Raw genomic sequence first — 23,843 nt, 5'->3', positions numbered from 1 at the left:
ATGTTGTTGGCCTCAGCCCCAGCAGAGTTTCCTGCTCAGGGTTTGCCCCTGTTTTGCACTGCGGCTTTTTCTTTTCCAGCTCGCATCATCCTCTCAATTTGTTAGAGAGGGCTCTGGGACACTGCACCTCACTTGGCTACTGCCTGCATCCTGCAGTAAAAGTTTGTAGAGGAAGTGGGACAAAGAATAAAATTCTGGTGTTGGGAAGAAAGCTGCAACAATCACAGGAAATACCTGTAATTTTGGCAAAGTCTCTCAATTAAGGCTAAATGGCCTCAGAAGTGTCATTCTTCACTGTCAGTACTGCTTAGATCAGCTTAAAGCACAATGATTCGAGAGAAAGAAACTCTGCAGATCACAACATACACGTCAGAAATGGGACATTGATGATGTAATTTTTATGTGCAGACTATATTTATGACAAACCAAAACAAGAATCAAGAGGCAAATGTTTCTGGTTACTTCTTCCCATCTTCACACTACTTGCTGCAAAGGACCTCTGCATTAAAAATACTCCTCCCTCTTAAAATTAGAAGAAAGGTTTATTTAAGGAGATTGTGAGTGGCACCATTTGAGAGCCTGGCCTTGCAGGGCTCAGCTGAACAGGAATTTCCTACCTGAAGGTGGGAAGAGAAGCAGACAGACCCTTGATCCATTGTACCTCAATGGATATTTAAACTTTTGGTTTACAGAAAATAAAAATATGCTATCTGAAAATAAACATGATGGGAACAGTCCTGAGTAACAGAAACGCTTCCCATGAAAAGATAACATGGGGCAACTGGAGATAAAATACTCCAGGGCAGTTGAAAAATGAGTTCCCCTAATTCTTTTCCAAATTTAGTGTGGCTGGCTTCGTCAGAGCTGTTTATATGGAGCACAGCCAATGCTCCCACTTGGCTGGTCTGGCAGTGGCACAGCTCCAGCCCATATAAATGGGACTTGGAGCCCAGCAGCTGGGATGTTTATCCTGGGAGAATGAGGAGTCTGATCTGCTCCAGGAGGAGCCTGCATGCAACCTCCTGCTCCTGTGCTGGAGAGATGGATCATGACTGATCCCTGTGGGTTCCTTTCAACTTGGGATATTCTGTGATTCCATGGACCAAAATTACCAACAGGAAAAGAAAACTGTGATGGAGGTGGGAGGATTTCCATCAAATTAACATGGAATTCCTCCTTTGTTGAAGGTTTAGATCCTGCTCCAGAATAAACTTTGCTAATACTTCATGATGCACCTCCTGCTCTGAACAACTGCCCCTGCACATGACCACAAACTTTAGCATGAGCTATGATACCTCTTTTAAGAATTAAAACAAATGTCACTGCACTGAGAAACAAGAAACATCTACCTGTTGCTCCCCTGGAAATCAGCAATCATTCCCAGATCTTTTTTCCATGCTTTCCCCCTGCCTTTGACCTTTTAATTGTGCACCCATGTTGGACACTTGTATGTAACTCCAAGCCCACAGAATGGCCTCAAATACCCAATTTTATAGTGGCAGTTTCACTGCTTTTATTGAAATAACTGACATTCAGCTTTTCCAAACAAGGGCACTCTTCAGCAAGTTCTCCCAGGAATGGATTCCTGCTGGTCTGGCTCCCATTGCAGCCTATCCAGCTCGCCCTGCCACATCTCCCTGCTCTCAACAACGTTGCCACGTGGCCAGTCCAGGTGCACGTCAGGAAAGCTCAGGAAAAAAGGTCAGAAAACAATAACTTCTTGGCTGTCATACAAGAGAGTCATTGCTCACACTCCCAGAACTTCAGCCATTTGGAAGTGAAGAATGGAAAGAGGGAAGGACTTGCCATAAAAGCTATTTCACTTAAATATTGGTGTTTGGCAGTAAGGGCACCCTTCCAAGAGCAGGAAAATGTTCACAATCCCCCTTCACAGCACAATTGCCTGCACTCAGCACCTTTTGGAAAGGGTTTTCCAAATATACCACGACCAGTGATATGAATCTCTTTGGAGGTCTGGGGGCTGATGTATGTTCTTACACCATATAAGCCCCAGAGGACATAAAAGTAAAGGAAGTAAATTATTTGTTGCATTAAAACAAATCCTGGACAAAATAAAGCCTAAAAGAAATAGGCACTGTGTGTGCTTAATGTCAGTACACCCAGCACTTCAAACAAGTAAAGCAGTGAGACAGAACAGGAACAAATCACTTTGTCTTATTTCCTCCGCCAGACCATGAGCAAAGCTGTCAGAAAACAATCTAAAATGCTCAGCTGATCATACCCACACAGTGCTCCACAAGCCAGGATGGAGCCCACAAATGGGGGCAAACTTTTCAATTGTAAACTAGAAACCAGTTAATCTAGATGTACTGTATGCCTAAATGCAAATTGAGCTTTAAAATTACTACCATCCATCCATCCATCCATCCATCCATCCATCCATCCATCCATCCATCCATCCATCCACACAGTCTTATTCTCACAGCCCATCATGGTAGCAGCAAAATGAGGTAACAAAATAATTCCAGTGTTCAGCTCCTGGGCCAACTTCATCCCAAGTCCAAGAAAAGCACAACTCTGATTGAGGTAAATGTCTGAAACTGCAGATGCTCTATGTAAGCCCTGAAAGCTGGATGTCAGTACTGGCACCTCTAACATGGTCTGGATGCTCAAGAGGAAGAGAAGGAAGCAGAAACTCCCCATAAAAACTGCTTTTCCTCAGATCACCCTTCACTGCAAACATCATTATCAGTTGTTAAATGCATCTGGTAGCCAGAAAACCTGTGAAAGTGATTCTGTTTGGCACATCCTGACAGTGCCCACCACCTTCCAGTGCTCTGGGGTATAGAACAGAGGGATTACAAGTGATTCCCTCTTTCCTTTTACAAGGAGTGGGATTTACAAGTGATTCCCTCTTCCCTACACTCTTCTTCCTTGTGCAGTATTTACAATACCACCCAGGAAGTGTTTAAGGTCAAATGCTCCCAGACTTCATCTAGGAAGGCAATGCAAACTACTCTCATTGTTGTTGAAAGCACAGCTCATTTTGATCTTTATTTGTAGAAATAGCATTTCAATTAATCTGAGTCATGACTTAATACCTGTTAGGACAAAAAAGGGATGGCAGACACAAAGGTTCTGATCTGGCTGGATCACCTCTCACAGCTTTGTTTGCACTCAGCCAAACCCAGCAGCTCTGGTTGGTGCAGTCACCCCTCTTTCCCATGCAGGAACATGTGGTTTGCACCTGGTAAAATACTGAAGCCAATTATTTATCCCAGCCTTGGTTTATATTAATAGAGAGTGCTCTCAATAAAACCTTACCATTCTGTGACTCCAGTGGTGTGCACACACCCTCAAATCACCTGTTTGCCATGCTGGCAAAATCCCCGTTAGTCACCCAAAAGTCAGTGCAGAGCAGTGGGTAACACCCATCACACCTCAGATCAGCCTCTCCTCACATCTCAGCATATAGCACTCCTCAGGTGCTTAGTCCATCTTCTCTATAGGAAAAAACTGATGCTGTCTTGTGAAAAAAACAGATTTTTTCACAAGTTTTGCAGCTGAGACCAGTGGGTGTGACATTTGTGCTCCATCAGAAGCAAAGCTTTTGTTTCACAGCAAGCCAAACAAACACGTTTGTAAGGTCACCTAGACATGATCCCTGACAAAAGAAGTGGCAAAAGTAACAGGGTCCATTCCAACCTTGCAGATCTCCCTTTCTACAGTTTGGCCCCTATACTTTGCTCTTCCTCAAGTGCTCTGCTACACAAGGCTGTATTTTGCACTGAGATGTTCAATTATCCCATAGATTTCCAAAGGTTTCCATCCTTACGTTGCTCCCAGGCAGCTTCAGGAGCATCTCACATTCAGAGGGAGCAGATTGAGCTCAGTGAGACCTCCTGCACTCTATAAGAAATGCTTGTTTTGTGAAGAGAAGCTTGTGATCTAACTATGGAGCTTGCTGGTTTAAGTTAATCCTGAATGATGAATGATTATTGAAAATGAAGAACAAACAGCACAGATCCTGCACAAACAGAATGGCTCTTGGGTCCAACTCAGAGACTCATTCCTGCAGCTCATTCCCCCACTCCCACTGCCCAAGCCTTATTTATGGGAGAAGGAAGATTTCACAAATTGCCTTTGCACTTCTGTCAGGCTAAAAATTCCTAATAATAATGATTTACATAAGGGCCAGTGCTTGTGGTTGATCAGGCTGAAACAAGCCAAGGGTTTGATTAACAGTGCCAGATAAGCTTATCTCAAAGGCTGCTAAAATCCAACCTTTCTTGGTAATGGGGTGAGAAGCAGCAACCCTGTCTAGAAACAATTACTCATGGTCAGATTCAACTAGAATAAGGTCTGACAAGACTTTATAAATAAGCTTCTTTCACAGCACCAGAAGGAGTTGGGATTTAACCAAATGAACCCAATCTAATTCCTGGTGGGTCACATGAAACTAAACTATGATCTGTGATAAAAAAATTTGGTGAAGGTCAATGATTTTCAAGTTTTGGGTTTTTTTTTACAATTCCTGAGCCACAAGTTGAGCCACTCCTGGGGACACAGACACCAGGCATGCCTTGAGCAGCTTTCTCCAATCCAGATCTCAGCACCACGTTACACATCACTGGAGGTCACACAAAAATGTTTCTTGGGAACATTTAAACAGCATTCCAAAAATGTAAGCCAATGCTGCATCACCCTTTAAATCAGGATGATGTATTCCCCCTGCCCTCCCTTTCGGGTGACAGTTACCTCACTGCCCAGCCATCCACTAGACAAAATGACAAAAACACACAGAGACACAGATAACAGAAATAACCACCTTCATTACATTAGTTGAAGCTTTTTTCTGAATATATATATTTTATCTATTTATGTATTTATATATATTATATATATATATTAAAAATATATAAATAATTTATACAGACACACACACACCTTCAACATATTTTCATGCTTGGCATATGCTCATACAAATCTGGGAGATATTTTTACTAATTTCTTTTTTCTTAATTACTTTGCCAATTTGTACCACTCTACATGGCTCTATCACAAAATCACTCCAGGGAGTACATGACATTGGCCAAAGCTATGAGTACACACACATCTTTCCACGAGGAACTTCATTTATGCTGAGATTTCCTTACCTAAATTCCCTTTATTCCCTCACCATTCCAACTCCTGTCACCATCAGCCCAGATGGACTCCTCAGAGTACTGTATTTCCCACAAAGTAATCACTTTTTAAGCACTGTACCAGAAGGCCATTATTCCATGGCAGGATTTTATTCTATTTCTCTTCAACAAAAACACAAACTGCACAAAACAGAGTAGCAAAATGAGAATAATGGTAACACCAGAGCCTCTTTTATTATCATTTTCCTCATCAATTCTAAGGCATTTGCTTCACTTTTGGCTGCTGTATACACTGAAAATGAGTAAATACAATGATTTCCAAAGGATTTTCAGCTAAGTCTATGTGCAAGAAGGGTAAAACAAAGACTAATCTCTAAACTAAACAGAGGTCTCAAAGCAAGGACATTTACTTTAATGATGTCCCAACACAACCACACAACTTGATTTTACCACAGGAAATAATTTCAGCCTCAGAGCCCCTTCTTGCCACTCTGAACCCCACAAGAACACCTGGGTGAATATACAGATTTAACCCAAACAAGCACCATTCAGAGTTTTGAAGCCCAAGGCCATACCCATGTCACAGTTGTGCCAGCTGGGGCCCTTTTCCAGTTTCACCTGGCTTGCTTTGCTTGTGCCAACACCTCCTTGCCTTGGTCCTCTGCAGGGCAGAAACTGTGAAAGGGCATTTGGAGGGGGACAAAGAGCCAACTTCTCCTGAAAATCAGTAATTGGTTTTATTCCTCTTCCTCCTCTTTTCAAAAGGACACAAATCCACACATACATATATGTATGCATATAAAATTAAGCTTCTAATAAAACTTTATAATACAAGAAGAGGAGCATGTAAATTGCAATTCACATTCCAAAGAATTTTAAAATTTTTTTTACCTGACTTCCCATTTTACATTCAGCTTGAACAATAAAAATGGAAACATTTTTCCTTTGCAGTGCATATTTAGTCATTTGTTCAGGCTCTCAATAGTTTCAGGTTATAATAATGGAATATGACTGCAGGAAAATGTAACTTGTTAGAGCAAAACATTGGGCAGAGGATGGGAGAACTTACTTTATAAAACTTAGAAGTTCGAGTGAAGCTTATAAAATCTCTTTAATGTGTCATGTATTTTGTTGTTACAAAGCTTATAAAACCTCTTTGATCTGTTATATATTTTGTTGTTACACAGCAGGGTGATACAATGGGGATCCCTTTCTGACCTCACATGGGCTTTGTTGGCCATGCAGATGCTACAGCATTGGAATTGTTCAAGGAATTGTTCAAGGCTGACACAACCTACAAGACAAAAATGTTCTACTACACTGTGGTCAATCCTTCTAAGCCTTAGCTAACACAAACTAGACAAACTCTCCTTGCTGGTAGTCTGTTCTCATGTTTAGAGCTATTATGTTATTTTTCTGAAAATGTCTGCTAAATCTTCAGAGATAAACTGATTTAAAAAGAGGATCGCATTCATTCCTTTGCAAGGAATACTGCCAGGCATTAAAAGGGTCTGTACTCCTGCAACTGAAGGTCTCCCCTTTCACAAACAAACCCTTCCCTACCCTTCCATGGATGGTAATGTCCCTCAGGAAATCCACACGGTTTGCTTTTCACTCTGCACAAGAGACAGGAGGAAGCACTGGAGCCTCATCCTGTGGGAAAGGTTTCTTCACAGGACTGCTAAAAAGCATCGATTAAGGCAGAGTTTAGAAGACAAGTGTATAATTATTACATGGAGCTGCTCACCCAACCGTGTGTAAGACAGTTTTTTCTGTGCTTATTACAGATGGGGAAGGGAAACTGCAGCTCTGTGATGCAACAGATCAGCTTTAAAATTCAAATTAGTGCAGAAGTGGCACCAGAGCATCAGCCCCTGATCTCCTTCAAGAAAGGGTGGCACAAAGGGAGCAAGATGTACTGAGGCTGCTGGAAAGGGAGACCTTGACCACATCTCCTGTCACTCCTCAGTCTTGGTCTGGTTCTCTCTCTCACACTTTGCTCTGACTCTCCCATAGCAGCTGTGGATGCCCCAAAGTCCCACTTCAGGATGGGTCACAGCCTTTTGCTCTCTTCCAGCTGTGAAATGGGTGCAAAAGGAAGAGAATTTGCCTCTTCCCTTGTGAAACCAATGAAACCACTCCAAAAGCCCCTACTAAGTCTGGTCCAGGGACAATTCAAGGGAAGAAGCAGAGAAAATGAGGCAAATGAAAACAAAATGAATGGGAAAGGACAAACAGAAGATGGGAGATGGCTGTCTGGCTGCCTGGGGGTTCTCAACATGAGAGACCTGCCAGTGGCCTCCTTTCCCGTTTTCTCCCATTCAAAGTTGAACAAGGGTATAATCAAGATCTCAGTATTTCCAAAGCACTGTAAAAGAATAAAATAAAGTGATCTAAATATTTTGGGGTTTTTCTCTGGCTAAAAGGACCCATTAAACTTCAATAATCACTCCTTACTTGGCAGAATTCATGCCTTTGATTCCTTCTGAATTAAAGCTGGGACCTCACTAATAAAAATACACCTTCTGCTACCAAATCAGGAATAATTCCTGAAATTTTATACTGAAAAGAGGTCAAGTAAAAATCCAAACAACCTCTAACTTTCTGCAGCAGTATCAAAGATGAAGAATCACCTTTATAGTCCCCAGTTTGCTGCTCCTACAGCCCATATCACCAGAGGCAGAAACACTCCCAGGTGACAAGGGCACAGGTCAGGGGGATTTAAAGGAAAAGGGAAACCAAAGAACTGTGTTCAGAAAGGATTTGTTGTGAATGCCACAGAGGACACACACAAAGGAACACTCCTCTCACAGTCTCTCCTCTGCAGACGTGGGGGTTTAAGGCCTCTCTGTTCCGGCACACTGTTCAAAAGTATTTATTTTCTTTTTCAGGCTGCTATTTTTAACCGTAACTCAGAGACAGGCCAGAGTCCAACAGAGTGTCCGACTGCACTCCCAGACAGACAGGCACAGCCACAGTGTCACTTGCTGTGACAGGAAGGTGGTGACACACAGCTCTGCAGGTCCCAGTTGCCTTGTTTCCGCCACGGGGCTGGTTTCACCAAATCCCCCTTTTATTCAGAGAAATCAGCTCAGAGGGGTTCCCTCCAGCCACCTGGCATGCCAAGTGCTGTGCATTATTCTTCTTCCTCCTCCTAGACCACTTTCAGATCCTCAAACACTCATGAAAGCATCACTGGGTGGACAATAGTTACCACTGGTGTTTGTTTTCTCCATTTCTAAGAGGACTTCCCAGGAAGAAGCTCCACTCAGCCATAGCCCCTCTCACTAAGCCTGTGCTTGAGGCTCCTTGGCTCTTCCACCCCAATGTTTCAATGCTCCTTCCTTCTTGAGGAAAAAAAAAAAAAAAAAAAAAGGGAGATAAGCTGCCTCATTTCCTCTCCATTTATCTTTCACGTTCAAAAGGGCTTCTGACAACAGGACTTGAAAGGACAAAACCAAATCCAAACCACCTTCTCCCTGTGCTGTGTTTGTACAGTGGGGCCATGCGAGGTCTGGGCTCAGAAAGGCAGGTTGTTATTAAGGAAAGGAAATTTGTTCCTGAGCATTTATTGGGAAATGGGTTGGTGAGAGCTCTGCTGCTGTTCACAGTGACCCTGTGCCTCTGGAGGCCTCCATGGAGACCCTCCATGGACAGACACACCAAACCCTGCTGCCTGCACACCAGGACCCAGGGCTACACAGAACCACCCAGAAGGTGTTCACGGCCTGGTTTATATCCATGGTGGCAATGCTTCAGCCAGCGCATTTAACAGTTTGCTTTCATCTCTCACACCTTTGTATGACTGGTTATGCAGCTCCAGTTTTCTAAGTCTCAGCTCTTCCACCAAAGGTCTCTATGAAGTTCTGCCCATCAATCCAATCTGAGCTCCTGCCACTGTGGATGCTGATACATTCTCTCTTTCTGGAGAAGGGCATGTTTCACTTGTCTGTATCAAAACTTAAATTCTTCATCGTTCTGTGTTTTGCAAAATTTATGGCACCAAGAAAAGAGCAGCCCTAAGAATGCAGTATGCAAGAGCTGTGCCATAAGGGTTTTACTTGGCAAATTTATGTATATCAGATCACATTTTCACTTTGTGAATGCAGAAGTAATCATTAGCAATGTGACTTGAAACGTATTTAGCCCCTGTCTAACAATGCTCATTCTGAGTCTCATCCAAACCTGAATTCCTCCAAAACCTGCCTGCATTTCCTCACTACAGCTACATTTCAAGCCATGTTTGCATTCTTCAGGGGTGCCTTAAAGGCAAGCCTGTGGCTTTCTGAGAAACAAATGCAGGGAAAACCACAAAAACCCATTTTCTATCTTCATTTGGGCTGATGGGACTTCATCAGCCTGATGAGGTGAGAGATGAGCCCTGAATTTCTATGAAATATCTTCTTACTTAACAGCATCCAGTGTGGCTTCAAAACACCCTGAATAGCTCCAAAATCCACAACAACCTTTCAGAGACTTCCCCCCCCCCCCCCTTATTACTACTCCCAAAGACCTTTACTATACAATCAATCACCCCTGCCAATGAGATGCTACTCCTGCAGCAGCAGAACTTTTCACTGCCCTGAGACACTGTTTCTCTGCTATTTGCCCTTTCAAGCATCCCTGAGCCAACCGTTTCACCACAGCTTTTGCATAAACCCAGCAGCCTCACACAAATAGGCAGGCTCTTGATTAAGGAAAAAGCAGAGCAGGGAAAAGTGTAATAGAACAAGAATTCTGGAAAAGTATATTCAGGTTTGGGCTTAAATGGAGTCAGGACCTCTTCTTTGCCAGTCTCAGAAATGCTGAGGTCAGGACAACAAAACACAGATTTAACATCCTGGTTTCCAATTCTGTTCCCTCTGAGGGACATGTGCCTTAGCCAACAGCCATAAATCCATTGTTCGGGAGGTGACAGTCTTCTTACAACCCCTTCTGAACAAGAAATGAGGTCAGGTCCTCCTGTTGTAATTACTTCCCCTTTAGAAGCACCCCTGCCACTAAGAAGACACAGACACTGAAAATTCAAAGGCATTTTTTTCAAAGTTATTTTTGCTGCCCCTGGTGTGAGGCAACTCCCCCAGTTTCCAGAACAGCTGGTACCAACCACCAGTTGCCAGGTGGATGCTCAGGGCCTCTGAAGCCAAGCTGAAGCTCTAAATGCCAGCTGGAGTTCTAAAAATTACAATTTTTGTTTGGATGTATTAAAAATATCTACTTAGTTTGCTTAAGAAGAAGCTGCTGAGAGAAACATGAAAGCATCAGGTCTTATCTCATTCAAAAATTACTAGTACAGAGCAACACCAACCAAGTCAGAGGAAATCATGCAGCCCTGGCTTCCAGACTGAGCAGATAACCTGACATGCTTTTTAAACTCCTGATCTCTGAGGGTTCCTCTGATTTGTAAAACAGCATGTCTTGAAATTGAAATAAAACACAGAAATGTAGTCAAGACACATACAGAAGTAAAACTTTACTGAGCCAGCAAACATAATTTGTTTTTTTAAAAAAGGCATTAAAAAGAAAAGAGAAATCTCTTAAGGGCATTAGATCCACTTTTATTGCAAATCTGCTCTGGCAAACCAATTTTTTAAACATACACTCTTCTTTGCTTACCTACTGTATATAAATTGCATATATTCTGATTAACATTATTCAACCCAGAATAATTACATATCAGAGAGATGCCTAATAAGCTCATCTTTAAACACTGCAGAACTAAGAAAAGATCCCAAGCATATTTTATGAATATAGGATGGCATCAACTGACAAATATGTGGCACAATCCATTTTATTGTGGTTGCAAACAAGCACCACATGAATGAATGTTATGGGGCTTGTTTTGCATTATTCAGGATGATAGGACTTCTGAAGGAAAGCAAAAGTGTTTTCTGGAGTTGTGAGACTGTGAAGATAAAAGAAAATTAGTCGCACACAATATGGTAAAGAAAACACACAAAATAAGCAAAACTGCATTTTACCAGCAGCAGGCACTTCACTGGAAGATTCCATAAGGTTTTCTGAATCAAACAGCTGCTACAAGAAGTAGCAATGAATCAAAACACTTTGGATTTACAACGAGAATTGACAAAGAAATATTTTCAGTTACTGTAACCATATTGTTTTAGACTTACTTCAGACAAAAGCTATTTCAACAGGAAAACCTGTCTTAGCCAACAGCTGGAAAGCTCATAGCCTTATTCTGGAAGGCAGGGGGCCTGTTACTTTTTACAGATGTCTCCATTCTCATCATCCAAGCAGAGCTAAACCTCTGAACACAGAGATGGGCCCCATCTGAAATGCAGCTCTCACATCCTCCCAAGGCTGTGCACACTCACAGCCCTGGCACTGGTTCAGCCAAGGCACCAAACTCAACAGCCACAGAAACTCAGCCCTGTGCAATTGCCACTCACAGTCAGCCCGGGTTTTGGGGCAGCCCCTCACCAGCAGAACTGCAGACACTCAGCTGTCAGAGAGGCTGGGTTTTATTTAAAGCAGCTCTTCTGCAGATGGTAACAATCAAACCCAGCCAGTGCTTCCCTCCAGTGCTCAGCCCCAACGCCCTGGGAGATCCAGCTTTAGGAGCACCCCCGAGGGAAGCACGAATTTGGTTTATGGCCACAAAAGTAACACCTGCCAATGCCAAGCGCTACAGAAAGAGCAACTTTTCAGTTGACCACACTTCCTGCTGCCTGCACGTTCAAGGCCGTGTAGCAAGAGATGAGTAACTAACAAACCACAAGCTCTTGCTCAAAATTACCATGTAGTATTTTACACTCAGTGGTGTGGGACATTTGTTTACTCTGGTAACTCCTCTGTCTCCCAGTTGGTACCAGCTTTAGTCACCCCCATTCTCGCATGGGATGTGATGAGCTGCTTTGTGTTTTTTCCAGTTGTAAGGGAAGTTGGTGCTCAGTTCAGATGGGGCCTTCCTCCTTCATTCACTCAGAACTCAGCTTCCTCCTTGAACAAACGCAGTGCTGCCTCAGTTTCTGATGTCACCACTACGTGGCCACAGCTCCTAAGGGATCACCATGAACACACCAAGCCCAGGCTCCTAAGTCTCCCCCAGGAGCTTCTTTTGTCACAGCTCTCAGGTGTGTGTCACACCAAAGACAGTCTCAGTTTTTTCTGGGCATTCTTTCTCCCCATTGTTTCCCTTGGGTTTGGTAGGACATGATGGAAACACAGAGTACTAGAATCATTCAGGTTGGAAAACCCTCCCAGACCATGGAGTCCAACCTGTGCCTGATGCCCACCATGTCATCAGCCCAGAGCACTGAGTGCCATGTCCAGACACATGGAGCACAAGCAGCAGTAATTAAAGCTACTTTCCTTTACAATCACACCTAAAAAAAAACAACTTCTACCTCATATGTACCTGTCCCATTCACTGCAGAGCTCTGAAAGTTTGTGGCACAGTGACCTGGAAATAGCAGGAACGTGATTTGTATCTAAAAGCAGGTAAACACCACTCCAGAGAAGCAGATCTGTTTCTACTGCAGAATGTAAATCTGGACAAAACCACATGGCACTTACAGGAAGAGCTCACACATGGCTCCTGCCACCTTCTTTTCCTGATATACAGAAGTGCTGAGTGCCTGAGCACAGCAAGAACCTGGCTGGAAACTTGGGAAGAGCATCAAAATGGTCAGTTCCCCAAAAAAATTAGGCACCAGGTTTGCCCAGACCCAAATTAACAGCCATAACTCCTCAGGCATGAAATCAAACAGGACCAAGATCAGCTAAGCAAAGGCTGCACAGCACTTTGCAGCTTGGCAGGTGCACAGGAAATCCCAGAAGGAAAGAAAAAAAACCCAAGCAATGAATCTGGGGTTTCCTACTGAATGAGGCAGTAGAAAACCCACACCAAAAATAAGCCTTTGCACCCTAGGCTCCTTCAAGCATCAGCAATGAGTTCAGGGCTTCAGATCCATGGAGCTTTTCCACTCTCACTTAATACTGCGAGGTACAAAAGCTGTGTTGGCTTTGCCCATGGCTGTGAACAGCTGCTGGGAGCTGCTGTGGCAGCTTTTTCTGGCCTGCACCAAGGACAAAGATGGAAACAGCAGGGTTTAGTCCAGCAGGAAAACATGGGCAGTGGCTGGAAACCTTTCCCACTCACCTCCAGTTTCCCTCATTCTACCTCTATGGCCCCCAACCCTTCCCTTGCCTGCTGACCATGCCTGATCTGCTCAAAAGAAGAGGAAAGCATGGTTTCTTTAGCTTAATGCACAAAAAAAAAAAAAAATCCCAAAACCCCCCAAAAACAAACAAACCAAAATCAACCAATCAACCAAAAAACCCAAATGAAAAAAAAAACCTCATCCATTTTAGCTGCAGTTTTCTCAAAATGGCTATTTCAGGCAGATGCTCAGCATGGAAACTTCAGTCTAGACAGCTGAAGGCTGGCAAAGCCTCATCTGCAACTGCAAACACTGGAAAGTGTTTGGCAGACTAAATTACAGTGATATTACTTTACAGAATAACCTTAAAAAACAAAAAAGCCTTTTTGTCCTTTCTTTTGCACAGACCCAACCATTAAATCTTTGCCTGGGGATGATGAAAACTTGCCTTTCCTCTTGTGTGACCACTGCAATATTGGACTATCAAGTGAAAATACATAAAGATCCTCTCAATCACGCTCAGTAAAAGCAAGCTGGTCTTTAGAGTGTTCACCCAAGGTATTTAACATCCCAAATCCTGCTCCAAGAGCGGTGTCTCCAACTTCACAACAATGCCCTGCAGAGAATCACAGCACAAACAGCAACTGTGGTTTCATGCAGAGGAAGGGAAATACCATGTAGAGCTTTAGAAATGCCTTCCTGAGACAGGACATGAGAGGGGCTGAGTGAGATGGATACTGAGTGGGATGGAGCTGGCATCTTCTGGAAATTTGAAGCAGCAACACCCATGTACCTCCTTGGCAGGCAGAAAATTTCCAGATACAGCACGTGAGGGTAATTTTTTTAGCTGAGGTCCCAAGCACAACAAACCAAAAATTGGTAGTGAATGGGCTATCCCAGGAAAGCAGCAGGGATCTGGTATGCATGGCCAGAGTGGCCTCTGAGCCCTGCAAAACCTGCAGCTCCCTTCACAGGGAACATAAACCTCCAGGGGAAACCCCAGATGGATTTATTACATACAGAAGCTGTAGGTATTTCTTTCTAAATCTAAGGTTGGATGTGAAAGCATTTAGTGACAGGCTGGGAGCTGGGATTGTTCAGCCTGGAGAAGAGGAGGCTTCAGGAAGACCTTGTTGAAGCCTTTCAGAACTTATGGGGGCTTATAAAAAATGAAGGATAGGGCAGATAGTGAAAGAACAAGGAGGAGTGATTTTAAACTGCCAGAGAGCAGAGATAGATGGGATATTTGGAAGAAATTCTTCCTTGTGAGGGTGGGGAGGCCCTGGCACAGGGTGCCCAGAGAAGCTGTGGCTGCCCCTGGATCCCTGGCAGTGTCCCAGGCCAGGCTGGACAGGGCTTGGAGAACCCTGGGATAGTGGAGGGTGTCCCTGCCCATGGCAGGGGGTGGGATTGAATGAGCTTTAAGGTCTCTTCCCATGGAATGAACCTGGAAAAACACCAGCATTCTGGGGAGCTATGAACATGGAATGAACCTGGAAGAACACCAGTATTTTGGGGAGCTATGAACAACATGGAATGAACCTGGAAAAACACCAGCATTTTGGGGAGCTGTGAACAAAGAATGAACCTGATAAAACACCAGCATTTTGGGGAGCTATGAACAAGACTGTCTTACAGCATTATCAAAGATCTCCTTACAAGCTCTCTGTGGTTTGAAAAGGCATCACTGGTGCTGAGGTGTTGGGGAGAGCCCACAGCCTGCCAGGCACTCCTGTGGGCAGCTTTTCTCAGCAGAAACCACTAACAGGAGGATGCTTCACATGTCCTTCAGCAGTGATGTGTAAAAAGCCCAGCCTGGAGATCAGCTGACACATTCACTTTGCCAAAAGCTCCAAAGCAGAATTCCTTCTGGAGGACAGATCATGGCTTGCTCCTGGCACGGTACAGAAAGTGGCCAGCAAGCCAAAACCCTGCTGCTCTTTTCCACCAAGGAGTGGAGTGGCTGCTGCTGTGACAGCCCTGGAGCAGCTTGGCTCGAGGTGTCCTACACCCAAGGGAGGCACAGCCCAGGTCCCTCTGAGCATGACCAGGCACCTGCAGCAGCACCCATCTCTCCCCAATGGTTATAGGGGTGTCTCCCCCAGTTACACCCCAAAAACCACCTGGGAGACCCTGGGCTGGTGGGCTCCCAGCCAGGAGTGCACAACAGCAGTGATGGTGTCACACAACAGCCTGGGTGTCACCCCTGGCACTGCCCACTCCTCAGGAACCACAGGGTGCAGGGCATGGCACAGCTACAGGCTTAGAACCAATCTCATCACAAACAGCACCCAAAAGGTCACTCAAATCACCAGTTTTGGCTTTAAATATTTACTTAGAAAATAACTGCTCTACTCCTGATCTCACTTGTTTCCTAAAAGAATTTCAACGATACAAAAACTATCCACATACTTTAGCAACGCGTACTGCTTTTAACCTCTTACTCATGTATTCAGAAAAGCCCAAGAGTCAGCCTTGCTTTGGTTTTCTGCTTCCTGCACTGCAGCTAAGACAACTCCCTAGCTTTAAAAAACATGCAATAAAAAAGATGCAATAACTACATAACAACTTTGGTAGCACTACAATGACCCAAATATTTTGTCTTAAAGCTTCAGTGCTAGCCAAAGTGAAACAGCAACTACTTGGTCAGACCTATTAACAAATACCACAAAAGCATGAAAATTAAAGGCTTGTGAATTCAAGATATAACACTTAATTAAATATTCAGAGAAACAAAGTCACTAAAATCTCAAATTATCCATACCAAAATAAGCTTCAGTGCAGAATCAGCAGCAAACTTATTTTTATATATATGTAAGACTACTAGAAAGACACAGGACAAAGTTTTTAGGAGACCCAGGCAGGAGAACCCTTTCTTCACAGAAGTTTGAGCCATTTGCACAAGCTTTAATCCTGCTTTGATGTAAGAGTTGGCCTTGTTTCATTACTGTCCTTTAACTGCAAAAGCAAGTCAAAGGCTTGCAAGTATGATCAAAAACTAGAAACAACTTTTAATTGTTCTCCACGTGTGAAGAGAACAGTGTGGTTGTTCCATGCAAAGGAGAAAGTTGTACTTTAAAAGCACTTTATGAATATCACCCTTCCCCACCTAGACACTGGCTCTGCAGCTGCCACTGCCCAAAGGCACCACCAACAAAGATGCTTTCATCATCTCAGAGCTTGCGTTTTCTCCCTTTCATACCAATAAAATGTCTATCAGATGCAAAGTGTGTCTTAAAATTTGTGGCCAAGCTGCACTAATTTAAGAACTTCCAGTATTCAAGATTGTGGAAAACATCAAGTACAAAGGCACAGCACACCTACAGTGTGTCTCTCAATTACAGATTCGGGGCAAGGATGAGCCTGTTTCTCACTTTTTCTATTGAGATATTCTTTCCACTGATCCCTGTGCCTAATTCAGCATTGTACCTAGTTTCTTCTACAGTGACAAGAAAAGCATGAAAAATACCACATGCCTTCCCCTACAACCCTGTGCTTTCTCTCCCCTCACACTACCCAAAAAAAGACCAGAGAAAAGCCACCTTTCCTCTTCCAGACCCAGTGATGCTGCACATCATCTTCAAGGGTAGTTCCTGTATGTGGGTTGCTGTGGTGCAGGGCCTTGAGATGATCCTGCTGAACAGGCACAGAGCCTAATGCAGCTCTGGGACACAAATGGGCAACTGGGATTTCTGGGATTAGGGGAACCTCAAGCCACATAGAGAAGGCAAATGGGGTGTGATCGCAGACAATACTTCTACTGACCAATGAAGGAAACTGAAAGATTTCACCTGCTTTGATTAGGGAAATTTTGACCGTGCCTGTTGCAAGATAACATGGTTGGAAACTTCCAAATTGCTCGTGGAGCTTTTGAGAGAAGTTAATAATGGACAATTTGAGCAACAGAAATGCTCAAATTGTCCATTATACACCTTCTGTTACATCCTTCCTTAGTCTCCCACAGCTGAACCTGAAAGTTACCAAGGACAGTAAATTCTGCCCATGTGGGTGGCAAAAACCTTTTCCACCAATCACATCCCTGGATGCCTTTTGCTTGCATTCAGTCAAAAGTAAGAAAATGCACTTGGCCCCTTGAATTAAAGGCCATAAAACCCAAAGAGAAGCTTCCTCTCCTTCCTACCACATTTATTAAAACTATGGGATGAAAATCTGCTACTGGCTCCAAAAGCAACAATCTCTCTGAGCACTAAAACTTCTCAGAAAACAAGGAAAGCCAGAAGGATTTTCCTTTAAAACACTCATTTTTTACAGTCTTCAAGAACTTGGAAACTTTGCAAGGTGCATATAATAGAATCTTACATGCTTATTGAAATCTGAATTTCCTGCGTGCTTTACCTCACTTCTTCTTTCCGTGGGTATTTATCCCTATTTGGATTGGATTAGATGGTACTACCATGAATTCTGGATTTAATACAAGATTCTGAATGAAAATATTATTCTGCCTCTTCCTTAGACTTTGGGAGTTGCAGGCAAATCCAATCAGCTTTTAACATAAACCTCACCAGGTGAAAAGGAAAAGCAGCCTCTAAGATGCTGTTAAATCCAGAGAGACCCCACTTGTAGAATTTGGTTGGAATGACCCTAAAGCCCATCTCATTCCATCCCCTTTCAGGGATGGGCACTCCTGCTCTGTACAATGTCCCAGCCATGCTCACCTACAGAAAATGGAAGAGAGAATTTCTGTAACACAGAACAACCCAGCTTGGAACAGGCTGGAAGCAAAGGCAGGGAGTGCAGCAAGACTTGTGCAGAACCCTGCTGTACTTGCAGTCACACACCAAATTAAAACCAGAAGGATAAGGGACAGTTTAAAGCAGAAAATCCAACATCCAGCCTGAGTGCCTGTCCAAAAAAAGGCCAGCTTTTCCACAATTAATTCCAAGTCATTCCTCCATCCTGCAGCCCTCCTCCTGCCAGCTCTGTGCACCCTGGCTGAGGCTTTCACTCCAGAGCTGTGTCAGGGTTCTGTCCCTCTGAGCTGGTGGGACTCATCTCTGTACCACCACTGGAATTTATTCAACAGGTTTCCTGGAAAGCTGACAACCATTTCCTATCTTCTCTTTCAAGTGAAGGGTAAAGCAGGCTCCTCTTCAGCCTCTAAAGTGGGACAGAATAGGAGTCTCTGCTTTTTCAAGTATGCTGCATCTTGTAGGATCACACCTACAGTGTGTGATCATTGTGCAAAATCCCAACTAAATTACCAGCACACTGAAATTCCTAATTAAAACAAATGGGTAGAAAGAAGTTTCTTACAGACATTCAGTAATAGCTTTCACTGTCACCTCAAAAGAACAACAAAGGTCTGCCGGGAAAAGCTTCCTAAACAATGAGGAAATCCACAGGGTGAATCCTGGGTGCCACAGGTCAAATAATCAAATATTTACTGTCCCACCTGCCTGGGGGAGGAAAGAGATGGAAGAGAAGGGAAGGAAGAATATGCATTTAAACAAACAAATCCAAAGCAAATGACTACAAAGCCTCATCCTCTGGACAGATGTCTGTTTAAAGAAATGGGTAGCCAGGATATGGTCAAGCATACCAACTATCTTTATGAAAAAGCAACCTTCAGAGAAGTTAATTTTTTTTTTCATATGCTGAGCTGTTTTGGAGATGCACCTGTTGAAATTGGTATTAGGTGCTTGAAATCCTTCCACTTCTGCAAATTTAAAAAAAATTGTCCTGACACACAACTCATGGCACAGCAGAGCTTGGTCACCTACTACTTCTGCTGCTGAGATTGCAGAAATGGAAAATCACCAAGACTTTGGGGGCATTTCCATCTGTGCCAGCTGCAAGATCCTCATCCTTGATTGCTGCCTGCCTGCTAGCAGGGTCACTAAACAACACCTTTCCCCCAGCAGTGATGATCCCTCTGGCACACTCTCTCAGTGGAAGCTCTCAGGACACAGCCCTGGGCTGCTTCAGCAGGCACTGTGAGCTGATTCCTGAATCTCATGACTGCACCCCGAGCCCAGAACTCCCCAGCACCGCCCTGGGCCGCTCCCTCCTGGGTGTAGCACTGCTCAAGCATCATTAGACAATTCACCCAACAAACAACTCCCATCACAAGGTTAGCCCATGCCTCAGCAAACCGAGAGCATGAATTTTTTTAATAAACTCTTTTCACATGACCAATTCCCAGTCCCCTAATTATTACTGCCATGTTTTAAACTCTGTTTTACTCACATCCTGAATAATCCCCATGTAGTCCCACCAAAATCTCACAAAGCAGGATTATCTCTGCCACGAGTCATCTTTTTCAAGGCCTCAGTCCAAAACCTAGAGGAATTACTATAAAATTTTCATTTTGGAGGGCTTTAAATAATTTTACTGCTTACAGTGTGTGTGTATGTAAAATATCTTGGTGGGAAAATGTATTTTTCCATAGCTCTGGTTAGAAAAACAGACCTGTGCTGCACAGAACAGAAAAACACCTTTAAACTGCTAAGGTTTCCAGACTACTAATGCTGCAGTGCATGTGGTCTGGCTTTCTCCCACTTCCCCCTAAATATCTCCACACACCTTCTCCTAGAGGACACAAACTGTCCCCACTGCTCACAGGAGTCCCTGCTGACTCATCTTTCCAGTATTTCATTCATTTCCTTCAGGCAGGAGTAAGGAATATCAATTCCTGATATTTTATTCATGAGTTCATCCCCCAACACTGACCAATTTTTGTTCATTTCTACTTGACAGACAAAAGATGTTGCAACGGCTTGCAAACTGTAACTTCACAAGATATAAACACATACAGAGATTTTCTGAGTGCAAAAATTGCTTTGCAAAGCATTTTCATCCCCAACTAAGTGTTTAGGCAGTTGATTCAAACTTCACAAGGAAGATCCCTGCCCTTGCAGTTTCAAACACAGCCTCCAATTCCCTGTGAAGGCCACCTGGAAAATCACCCACTGGCATTGTCTGTTCTCTCCTTAGGCATTGTTTGAGGCAGGGCATGCACATTACCAGGTCAATAATTACATTTGCTGCCTTTCAAGTCACGATATTGCCTAAGTATTGTCCCATGTACAACAACACACAGCTGTGTGTGTTCAGTCCTACCCCATTTTCCCTAAGAGATGGAAGCTGGAAGCAGTTTTAGGTGGAAATCCCAGGCTTTGCATTCAGTAACTGAGACTCTGCGTGGGATGCCTTCCTGCTTTTCTCTGGGATTTGCTTCTCCAGCTGGTCTGACAAGGCTCACCCCATTCACCAGGGAAAGCACAGGGAGCAAAGCAGCTCCCAGGCTCTACCTGGGGGTGCCTGTGCTGAGGGCAGGCTCCTGAGGGGTTACACAGGCACCTGGCTGACTGGGTTTGCATGTTCCCAACAGAATGTTACATCTCACGTAATTCCTGTCCTCATTTGGTTCTCCTCTCATCCCACATCAACGTGAGCAGACTGACAGAAGTCAGAAAACCTGTAGAACTGTAGCTGTGTTGATGCAGAAGCTGTAACATGGAACTGTGGAACAGACCCACAAGAATCATCAAGTCCAACTGCTGCCCTGCACAGGACATCCCTTGCTCAGCCCCTCATTTCCATTCATTACATTTAAGCTTTAGCTTAAATGATGCCTGAGTAAACTACAAGGCTTTACAATCCATTTAATTCCAGACAAATTAAATTATCATTACAGCAACAAGAAATTAAATTACACCATCATGAAAACAACTATGAACTACACCAAGGTCTCACTTGAAGTAATACTCAGGATTTCCTGTCTTGAGGCTACTGCTATTTGGGCCAGCATGAGGGAGCATCCCAAAATGCACAAAGTTTGGGAGTGTTGCTGGCTTCTTTGGCTTGCTGTCTCCCCATCTCCCTCCCTCACCAGTGCTGTCCCATTCCAGCACCTATGGACTGAAAACTCTGCTGACAACAACCAAGTCTCTCCCTTTCCTTTTTACTGAGGTCACCCCTGCATCACCTGTGGAGGAAAAGAACTCCAAAAGCTGCCATCCCACCAGAAAAACCCACCCAAACTTCATGAAGCCAGCTGAAAAACATACTGCTTATTGAAGCTACAGATTCAGTGCTTGCACATGGTTCTCCTTCACCACAGAGCTCCTCTGCAAATAAATCACAGCCAGGTGTGTAGGACAGACAGCCAGGCCTGACTCTCACAGACTCCAGCCTAATATCAGCAGTAGGTTTGGTGAGCTGGCTCAACCTCACTCTGTTCCCATTTAAGATGCTCTTCACAATTCTTTTTCCTCCTTGGAAGTGCTGATTCACAGGCAGCCTCTGTACAAAGTGCCTCATTAATTATTTTTCCAGCCAGGAGCTTTGAGTGGGGGATCCTCACAGCACCAAGAGCAGATGTGAGCCAGGGGATGATGAGCACAGATTTAAATCCTTCTTCCACAGTGACTTCCCTCTGGCTCTTGCCCGTGCAAAGATGTGATGGGCAAACAAGAACTGTGTCTGGAATGCTGCAGGGCTCTCAGCATGACCAAGGTACCCACCCTGTGAGCAGCAGGCAAATTGAATGCTGAACTGTGAAAATGCAATTTTGGCTGCAGCGTGGGGATGAATGTAAAGAAAATTAGAAATCCAGGGGACTGCATCCTCATGGCTCTGATGGGACTTGAAGCCACCCTCATTGGGGCAGGAAAAACTGACAGTACTTATAGGAGGGCTTGTTTGAAAAATCTCAGCGTGTGAGGCCAGTAGCTCCGCTGACTGCTGTTTGGGTAAAAGCCATTTACTAACTGAATATCCTTCCCAATATGAGAATCTCTTGAAAGACCCACTGTGATTTCAAAGGAGTCCGAAGAGAGCAGCAGCTCAATGTTTGCACTCTCTCTGCACCACACAAACATCCCAAAGCAAAGAAACCCAAGGACAAGCTGGGCTGTGGGCATCACCCAGGAGTCCCTCCAGCCCAAATCCTCAGCACAGAGGTTCATCTCCAAGAGAGGGCTCCCAGAGGCTCTGCATGCATCACACATCAAGTGCTAGAACTGGGCTTTCTTTTCTCATGCAAACTTTTACCCCACTTGTAAATCTTCAGCCTTAAAATTTGCTTTGCAAATACTCTACCTGCTGGCTGAGCGATAAGCAGCACAGGTAAGAGTCAGCTGGGTTCACACCAAACCACTCAAGTAACAAAAAAACACCCCAAACCCCAGAATTACACTTTTCCTTCATAGTTTAACAGCAATATACATAACTTAAAGCCTATTTTTTTTTGTTTGCTCTCTCTTCTAACATTTTAATGGATAAAGAATTGCCCTTACACAGTCAGACTGTGTAAGGTACCCACCTTTTTTACCTCGGTACCCACCCAGCAGCGTTGCCACTGCCTCCAGCGGGCTTGGCAGAGCATCAGCCCATATGGTGCTGGTTGGGCTCACCCTGGCAGAGCCCAGAATCTGCCGGGTCTGGAGAGCCGGGCTCTGTCACACGGGCAGGCTCAGCCGCGGCGCTCCACACTCTCTCAAGTTTCACCCTCTACTTACAACTAACTCCCGCAGTGGAAACTCCTAAAGCATCGCATTTAACAAACTGCTCCGAACTCCATGGGACGCCGAGAATCGGCTCAACCCGCGCTGTCCCGCCGGCTGCCAGCGCTGCCCGGGATGCGCGGGGCTCCCGGAGGCTTTCCCCGATCCCCGGGGATACCCGGAGCGCTCCCGGCAGCTTTCCCGATTCTCGGGGTACCCGGGGCGCTCCCGGCGGCTTTCCCGAGCTCCGGGGTACCGGGACGCTTCCAGAGGCTTTCCCGATCCCGGGGACACCCGGAGCGCTCCCGGCGGTTCCCCAGCCGGGATACCCGGCCTGCTGCCCCAGCCCGTACCTCGGATGTAGGCGCATTTGCTGTCGTCCAGCGGCGCGGAGGCAGAGGCGCCCATGGCTGGGTGCGGAGCTGCGGCAGCACCGCGGTCCCGCCGAGCCCGGACCGCTCCCGCCGCTTCCTCCGCAGGCGCCGCCCCCGGCCCGCCCCGCCCCGCCCCGCTCGGCACGGCACGGACCGAATGGGGACCAACGGGGACCAACAGGGACCCGCGGTGCCGCGCGGTGCCCCACGGTGGCTCTGGGCTCAGGCACGCTCGTCCCCGGCCGCTCGTTGTGCCCTCACTCCGCTCTACCCCGCTGTCACCGCAAAATCCACATCCCCACCGAGACACGGCTGCAGTTTCTGTCCGGAGTTTCTGTCCGGGGTTTCTGTCCGGAGTTTGTCCCCGGAGTTTCTCCAGAGGCCACGTTAAAGACCGTGCCGCAGTAAAAGCTCGGTTAAACCAGGACCAAAATGGCTCTCCTGGAGGCGTCCAGGAGGCAGCGGGGTCTGGCGCTGGGTGATGTATGCGGTGGTTTAGGGGTGACAGCGACAGTGCTGAGGTGATGTTTGAACTCCATGAGTTTATAGGACTCTTCCAGCCTTGATGATTCTGTGATAAAGGTGGTAGCACAGATGCCCAGAGAAGCTGTGGCTGCCCCTGGATCCCTGGCGCTGTCCAAGGCCAGGTTGGACACGGCTTGGAGCACCCTGGGCTAGTGGAAGGTGTCCCTACCCATGGCAGGGGGTGGAATGAGATGATTTTAAGGTCCCTTCCAACCCATCCCATTCCATCCTTCTGTGATTCTGTGA

General features: G+C 45.1%; 1 protein-coding gene across 1 annotated transcript in view; it reads right to left on the bottom strand.

Moving 5' to 3' along the window:
• NIBAN1 (niban apoptosis regulator 1) overlaps nucleotides 1-23,163 on the bottom strand; it is a 54,294-nt gene extending 31,131 nt beyond the window's left edge. The window contains exon 1 of the mRNA XM_058808296.1: nucleotides 23,052-23,163. Coding sequence (XP_058664279.1) covers nucleotides 23,052-23,106 — 55 coding nt within the window. The 5' untranslated portion in view covers nucleotides 23,107-23,163. The remainder of the gene's footprint in view (nucleotides 1-23,051) is intronic.
• Nucleotides 23,164-23,843: the final 680 nt, after the last annotated feature.

The sequence above is a fragment of the Ammospiza caudacuta genome, chromosome 7 (assembly GCF_027887145.1).
Source record: "Ammospiza caudacuta isolate bAmmCau1 chromosome 7, bAmmCau1.pri, whole genome shotgun sequence".
NCBI lineage: Eukaryota > Metazoa > Chordata > Aves > Passeriformes > Passerellidae > Ammospiza > Ammospiza caudacuta.
The sequence above is the reverse complement of the archived record's forward strand: the minus strand, read 5'-3'. Positions and strand labels throughout refer to the sequence as shown.